This window comes from Lytechinus variegatus, chromosome 4, assembly GCF_018143015.1.
Source record: "Lytechinus variegatus isolate NC3 chromosome 4, Lvar_3.0, whole genome shotgun sequence".
Taxonomy (NCBI): Eukaryota; Metazoa; Echinodermata; class Echinoidea; order Temnopleuroida; family Toxopneustidae; genus Lytechinus; species Lytechinus variegatus.
This window is the reverse complement of record NC_054743.1, coordinates 54,161,145-54,169,596: the sequence shown is the minus strand read 5'-3', so window position 1 is coordinate 54,169,596 and position 8,452 is coordinate 54,161,145. Positions and strand designations below refer to the sequence as shown.

The 8,452-nt window shown below is 33.0% G+C and overlaps 1 protein-coding gene across 1 annotated transcript; it reads right to left on the bottom strand.

Moving 5' to 3' along the window:
• Positions 1 to 1,423: 1,423 nt before the first annotated feature.
• Positions 1,424 to 8,133, bottom strand: LOC121413065. The gene is made up of 6 exons (XM_041605826.1): positions 7,973 to 8,133; positions 7,083 to 7,247; positions 5,938 to 6,102; positions 5,092 to 5,256; positions 2,285 to 2,667; positions 1,424 to 1,529 (listed from the first exon to the last, which is right to left on the bottom strand). Exons 1-6 carry the CDS (start codon positions 8,057 to 8,059, stop codon positions 1,424 to 1,426), a joined length of 1,071 nt encoding a protein of 356 aa, XP_041461760.1. The 5' UTR covers positions 8,060 to 8,133.
• Between the last annotated feature and the right edge of the window lie 319 nt (positions 8,134 to 8,452).

Below are 8,452 nucleotides of genomic sequence, written 5' to 3'. Positions count from 1 at the left end.
TTTTGAAACAACAGGGTCTGGAAAAAGACTTTGGACTTGCATTATTATTGTTTAAACAACCGGGTCTGGAATAAGGACTTTGGACTTATATTATCATTTTTGAAACAATCGGGTCTGGAATAAAGACTTTTGGCTCATATGATTATTTTTTAAACAACCGGGTCTGGAATAAAGACTTTGGACTTATATTATTATTTTTTAAACAACCGGGTCTGGAATAAAGACTTTTGATTTATATTATAATTTTTGAAACAACAGGGTCTGGAAAAAGACTTTGGATTTATATTATAATTTTTTAAACAACCGGGTCTGGAGAAAAGACTTTGGACTTATATTATCATTTTTTAAATAATCGGGTCTGGAATAAAGACTTTTGGATCATATGATTATTTTTTAAACAACCGGGTCTGGAATAAAGACTTTGGACTTATATCATTATTTTCTAAACAACCGGGTCTGGAATAAAGACTTTTGATTTATATTATAATTTTTGAAACAACAGGGTCTGGAAAAAGACTTTGGATTTATATTATAATTTTTTAAACAACCGGGTCTGGAATAAAGACTTTGGGCTCATATTATTATTTTTGAAACAACCGGGTCTGGAATAAACACTTTGGGCTCATATTATTATTTTCGAAACAACCGGGTCTGGAATAAAGACTTTGGATTTATATTATAATTTTTGAAACAACCGGGTCTGGAATAAAGACTTTGGGCTCATATTATTATTTTTGAAACAACCGGGTCTGGAATAAAGACTTTGGATTTATATTATAATTTGTTAATTAACCGGGTCAGGAAAAGAGACTTTGCACTTTTGTGCTAAATGAACGCATTACTATACGATTTTAGTTCAGAACGGATTTGCCAAAAATCCCTTCAAATTTATTACATTTGTGGGTAAAGTCATTATTACATTTGTGGGCGATCAAAAATTATTACATTTGTGGGTAAAGTGCATTATTACATTTGTGGGTGAAATTATTACATTTGTGGGTAAAGTGTTATTACATTTGTGGGCGATTATTACATTTGTGGGTGTAACAACCCCCCCCCCCCCCGAATGCAGATTTACAGTTTCATTTCTATGCTTAAGACTACGCGACCCAAACACATATATTGCTTCATTATAAATATTCGAGGGCATACTTTCTATCAAAATATTTAATATATATTATGAGGAGTTTAGATGGAAGAGCACAATGCAAGGATAAGATTTATTTTGCATACTATTTGGTTGTATATCTGAAAAAAGACAATGATACTCGCCATATATCATGGCCAATTGTAAATGAAGACAGAAAATTCGTACATGAGAAACAAACACGAAAAAAAGACACCTAGCTAATTCCTCTGTATAAGAAATTTGAACTAGATATGTTGAAAAGGGGAATTGTTTGATAAAACGAGGTCTTATGACTTACCCATATGGTTTGCCATGTTCTGTCTCTACCTCTACCTTATGATCATCATCGGAATCAATACGAAAACGATCTAATCTCTCATCAGTCCCACATCGTATGAATCTAATAATATTAACATGGAGAGAAGGATTTTGTGTATCTTATATGGTGGAAGGCCGGTGTTTGGTGGGTCTGCTCTGGGGAACGCAAAGTAAAAACACCAGCAAAGGCAGAGACAAAACTAATTAGCTTGATCATTGTTGCAGAGTTAAGGTATAAGAGATTAGATTGTAACTACAAGGAAACTAGATTTACAACACATGAAATCAAATCAAAATGAAATAAAATGTTAGAGCAAGGTACATGTATTGTCGTCCGTAACCAGAAGCGCACTACCCCATGCATGCCCCATTGCCCATGAACATAAAGTGAAATGTAAGACAACAAATCATTACGGTAATTCAAGTATGGAAACATTTGGTAGGATCTAAACTATGTCACATTATAATAATCATGTCAATACGTGGGGTTCCACATTGTAGACAGACATGCCAAAGAGGGATTTAATTTTAAAGTATCATAGCTTTTATCTCTATATGGTAAAGAGCAGCATAACGCATATTCGTTTTTTTTTTGCTCTATGATGAGCATTTATTTTACGTTATACATGCACTGTATATGCATGATGTATTATATTCAAAAGTACATGTTTAACATTGTCACGGAGTTCCAAAAGGGGTTCTTATTATAATTTCAGGAAATACCTATTCTCCACAATAAAGAATCAAACCTTGAAAATTGAAAATGGTGCACCTATATATCAACCGATAAACGCTCGTCATGACCAAACGGAGTTAAACAAACTGAATATATCATACCTTACGATCTTCAGAAGTTTGAGGTCGTCCGATGATCTGAAAGCTTGAATGATGTCTCTAACCTCACTATTACCAAGATTACCGATGTTGAGATCTGTGAATGTGACCTTGACAAGCTGAGATGAGACTTTGTGAAGGGCATTGGGTAGTGAAGTGGGATCATCGTGGAGAGAAGCCGGTTGCATAGCATACTCTGGTTGAATGGTGAGCTCAGTCGCTGCTGGTAGATGGATCCTCTGGATGACGTCACATCTGATCGTGTCCCATACCTGTATGGTGATCCTCTTCACATTGTCAAACAACGAACCACAATCCTGCCAACCTCTCAGTGCCTCATCAGTAACGGTCAGATCAGTCACAGTTGAGCTCGTGTTGCAGTCATCCTACAATAGATGAAAAAATAAAAAAATAAACCTAAGAGATGACAAGACATCATACTAGTGGAAACATTATATTTATTACCATCCACATCGGCTGACAATATATAAGCATAACTATATGAAAGTATAAGTATTCACACATTGTCAATAAATGGAAATTGTGTACATTCCGTGCAAATACATAATTAAGACAACAGATTAAATATTTATACACAAAGTAATGTAACATGAACAATATGATTTACACAATGGAGATAATGAAGAGAGGGAGAAATTATCTAAGGCGCTAAAGAAGAAAAAGAAATCCAAAACAAATCATCAATGAAGTGTTCTCTTTACTACGATTGTATTATTGACATTTTAATCATATTTTTTTAATGCATTAAGTTTGTTTCCTAGTTACTTTTCCTGCACCCCATATTCAGAACATGCTTTCGAATTTGAAGGCTAAACTCACTTATAAACTAACATGTTCTTGCAAATTATTTCATGAATAAGAACAGCGAACCTATAATAGCACAGAAAATAAAGCGAGACAAATAAAAGAAATAGCATAGCACTGATGATTTCATCAAAATTTGATTTAAAGTGAGAAGCTTATGGCATATATATTTTTTTCACAAACACAATATGCGTAGCATACCGATATGCAAACGAGATAGTCGATACTTGTAATTTACTATCCATTTTGTATTTTCTCATTTTAATTCAACAATATATTTATTTTTACAGTACAGAGACTCTACATCAAAACACAATGACGTTACAATAGTGACAATTTACACTGTAAAAACTGCGGTGTTAAAACTGATACCAATTGGTGTCAATAGAGGACCACACACTGAGATGTTAAAATTACACCCTAGAGATTAAGCATAACACCAAAGAGTGTAAATTTAACAACAAAATGTGTTGTAAAAACACCGATATGTGTAAAACTAACATCACCAATTTGACACCGGTGTAAAATAACTGGTGTGGTCCTCTAAGTACACCGGTTAACACCGCAGTTTTTGCCGTGTACTTGATTAGAGACAAATCAAATTTGTTTTACATGATGAGAAATATATCAAAATACAATTGTAAGTGGGTGACTTCTTCGGTTTCCTCATCTGCTTGATAATTAAAATGTGTACATAACTATTTTATGAATTTGAGCAAAATCTCATTTGACATCCGGTTTTTGAAACAAACTAGAAAGCTCGTTTGATATTTATTTTCATTCAATGTAACCCTTCGAAGTGCAGCAAAATGGTATGCGGGCTCGGTATGGCTAGAAAACATAACGTATTTCTCTTCCACACCCTAGTACATTCATCAGTGCAATCACAATCTGTGGCTGAAAGAACTAAATATTTTGAGTTGGCCGAGCGTGGAAAGAGAGGCAAAAAAACCAACGATAGATTGAAAGCAGCGAATAAATTTGTTTGCCTTTGTAATAAAGGAGCAATCATGTTGTGATTTTCATCTGTAATCCGATGTTCTTTTATTGCTATGCCGACGAATACATCTACATCTCTTTTTGAGCCTGATATGCCCCCTAGTGTACAATGTATCAAGATTGTAGTTTAATCATAACAGCTGAAATCAAAATTAGAATAAAAAATAAACAAATCTAATTCACAGATCCCAATACAGAGGTAAGAAAACGAGAAATTGATTTATATAGAGAAGGACCAGAACGAAAATGTCACGCACCACATTTTGGGAAAATTTATCCTGCTAAAATATCCCGCATAACACACCTTTTTTTTAATCTGCTAAGTGTTAAACCTTAATGTGCATTACGAAGTGTAAGTGTTATATATCCGAAAGTCAATTTAGATAACAACTTTGCGTAATTGGATAAAACTTACAGGCCTATTCGTCATGTGATACATATTTATCATGACTATACTAGTAATGCAGACGAGGTTAATGGGTCAATCAGTTTTAATACTCGATATGTTTTCAAAAGAAATTTAGCTTTGATAAAATGCTGTCCAAACCTCCGAAATTGTAAGTTTTCCATTGCATAAAAAGCCCTCATCAAAACACAATAAGATTCGAAAATTAATAGGAAAAAACACATATACATGTATCTGATTGCATTATGCTTAAAATCATCAGTTCATTATGTATCATTTGGTAGAGCTCAAGAATCAAATAAGGGGGCACTAATCCCTTACTTGTTTGTTCTAGATTCTTGAACGAAAATGTAAACAATGGCCGAAAGACTTATACAATTTGTTCATGGCTACTGTTAAATATTAATTGACAATTGATATATTAACAATTCAGTATAGATATGAACAATATCGATTTGAACAGTTAATCATAGCCTCATTAGAGATGATGTCAATAGAATGAGTATTATTAAAAAATATTAAAACTTGTATGGCTTGTTTGTACTACATTTTTCATGTAAAACCTCCTAACAGATATTACCTTTATAGTTGATGCCATCGACAATGCTGTTGAGTAGAAGTCACCATGATACTGACCGCAGAGTTTGAGGTTCTTCAGGTGATTCATCTTACAGATGAACTGAGCGAGATCACGTGATGCAGACGGACGTTTACTGAGATTCTCATTGTGATGAAGAATTTCAATCTGATAGAATGGTAACATAAAGATGGAATCAAGGTTACTGTACATTAATACATACACAGAAATGGGGATATGGGGATATAAAAATCAAATCTAGCATGAATACTATTCACGAAACAACACACCAATCTCATGAATCTAGTATGGCTGCAATCATGGTAATAAACATTGTTATCATAATCATGATAATAAAAAATCTTAATGGAAATTGCGTTTTGCATATCTGCTTACATTCCACACTCCGTATTTTTGAAAGTATCGGCCCGATTATTAATTGAAAATACACAATAAAAACTTAAGGTGAAAAATATAGTCGTTTTAGTCAGATTTTAGGTTTTTATAAATAGAATTATTCATTTAATTTCAAGAAATGCAAGTGCTATATGAAACACAGTAGCACCAATCAAACCAAGTTGTTGAATAAAATGTTCATAAAACTCTATAATCAACTGAACTAAGAAAGGTGCTACTTTAATACCTGAAACATACTTGAAAGAATGAAATAAGATTTACAAGAATAACAATTCAGTAAAGATATGTACAATTTCACCTTATATGAGGCATCATAGCCCAATTAGACAAATTAATGGCAGCCGAATGAGGAGCATGAACAAAAATCAGAACTTGTATGGTTTGCTTGTAAGTTCGACTTTTTACATGTAAAAACCTACTAACATATATTACCTTTGCAGTTGATGCCATCGATGATGATGTTGAGTAGAAGTCATCATGATACTGACCGTAGAGTGTGAGGTTCTTCAGATGATTCATCTTACAGATGAACTGAGCGAGATCACGTGATGCAGACGGACGTTCACTGAGATTCTCTCTGAGATCAAGAATCTCAATCTGATATAATAGTAACATAAAGATGAAATCAAGGTTACTGTACATTAATCGGTAGACAGAAATGTGAATATAAAAATCAAATTTATCATGAATATCATCCAGGAAACAACACGCCAATCTAGCATGACTGTAATCATAGTTATACAAAAAGATATAATATAAAATCTTAATCGAAATCGCGTTTTACATATCTGCTAACATACCACACTCCGTATTTATGAAAGTATCGGCCCGATTATTAACTGAAAATACACAATAAATACTTAAGGTGAAATATATAGTCCTTTTAGTCAGATGAAACAAATGTTTGGTTATAGCACAATAACTTGGTGGGTTTATGAGTTAATAACATTCAAAATGTTTTACAAATGATTTTAGGTTTTGATAAATAGATTTATTCATTTAATTTCAAGAATTGCAAGTAGTTTATTGATCACAAAAGCACCAACGAAACCAAATATGATTTGATATCTAACTGTTGAATAAAATTTTCATTATACTCTATAATGAATTGGAATAAGTGTGCTACTTAGAAACCCTAAACATATTTGAAAGAATCAAATAAGATTTACAAGAATAACAGTTCAATATAGATATGTACAATTTCGCTTTACATGAGGCATCATAGCCCCATTAGAAAAATTAATGGCAACAGCATGAGGAGCATGAATAAAAATCACAACCTGTATGGTTTACTTGTAAGTGCTACTTTTTTACATGTAAAAACCTCCTAACATATATTGGGCAATTCCACAGGTTGGGACAAATCTGTAACGTGAGTAACCGACACATTCCAAAGATTTGCCAGGAGCATAATAGAATTTCCCAAGTTTTGTTTTTATACAAACGATAGTCAGACTGTGTACTTTTTGTGATACGGAGATGTTTAGTTCCTATCAATAATAATGGAGTTACAGCTCCGAGTATGAGTCAAGGTGTCTCCAAATGTAACGTGAGTAACCGTGGAATAGCCCTATTACCTTTGTAGTTGATGCCATCGACGATGATGTTGAGTAGAAGTCATCATGATACTGACGATAGAGTTTGAGATTCTTCAGATGATTCATCTTACAGATGAATTGAGCGAAATCACGTGATGCAGACGGACGTTCACTGAGATTCTCTCTGAGATGAAGAATCTCAATCTGATATAATATTAACATAAAGATGAAATCAAGGTTACAGTACATTAATCGGTAGACAGAAATGTGAATATAAAAATCCAAGTTATCATGAATATCACCCAGGAAACAACACACCAATCTAGTATGGCTGTAATCATGGCAATACAAAGTGATATCATAATATAAAATTTTAATCGAAATCGTGTTTTGCATATCTGCTAACATACCACACTCCGTATTTTTGAAAGTATCGGCCCGATTATTAACTGAAAATACACAATAAATACTTAAGGTGAAATATATAGTCCTTTTAATCAGATGAAACAAATGTTTGGTTATAGCACAATAACTTGGTGGGTTTATGAGTTAATAACATTCAAAATGTTTACAAATGATTTTATGTTTTGATAAATAGATTTATTCATTTAATTTCAAGAATTGCAAGTGGTTTATTGAACACAATAGCACCAATGAAACCGAATTGTTGAATAAAATTTTCATGTTACTCTATAATGAATTGTAATAAGAGGTGTGCTACTTGAATACCCAAAACATTTTTGAAAGAATCAAATAAGAATAACAAGAATATTAATTCAGTAAAGATATGTAAAATGTCGCTACATATGAGGCATCATAGCCCCATTAGACAATGGCAACATAATGAGGAGCATGAAAAAAAATCATAACCTGTATGGTTTACTTGTAAGTGCTATTTTTTTACACGTAAAAAACTTTACATATATTACCTTTGCAGATGATGCCATCGATGATGATGTTGAGTAGAAGTCATCATGATACTGACGGAAGAGTGCGAGGTTCTTCAGATGATTCATCTTACATATGAACTGAGCGAGATCACGTGATGCAGATGGACGTTCACTGAGATTCACTTTGTGATAAAGAATCTCAATCTGATATAATAGTAACATAAAGATGAAATCAAGGTTACAGTACATTAATCGGTAGACAGAAATGTGAATATAAAAATCCAAGTTATCATGAATATCACCCAGGAAACAACACACCAATCTCGTATGGCTGTAATCATGGCAATACAAAGTGATATCATAATATAAAATTTTAATCGAAATCGTGTTTTGCATATCTGCTAACATACCACACTCCGTGTTTTTGTTAGTATCGGCCCGATTATTAACTGAAAGAAAATACACAATAAAAACGGGTGAAATATATAGTCCTTTTAGTCAGATGAAACACATGTTTGG

Bases quoted from the DNA above. Each gene is read 5' to 3' on its own strand.
- LOC121413065 (XM_041605826.1), bottom strand. From the start codon at position 8,059: ATGAATCATCTGAAGAACCTCGCACTCTTCCGTCAGTATCATGATGAC. The intron at 7,248-7,972 runs GTAATATATGTA...ATATTATATCAG, and splicing joins CGATGGCATCATCTGCAAAG to ATTGAGATTCTTCATCTCAG. The intron at 5,257-5,937 runs GTAATATATGTT...CCATTCTATCAG, and splicing joins CGATGGCATCAACTGCAAAG to ATTGAAATTCTTCATCACAA.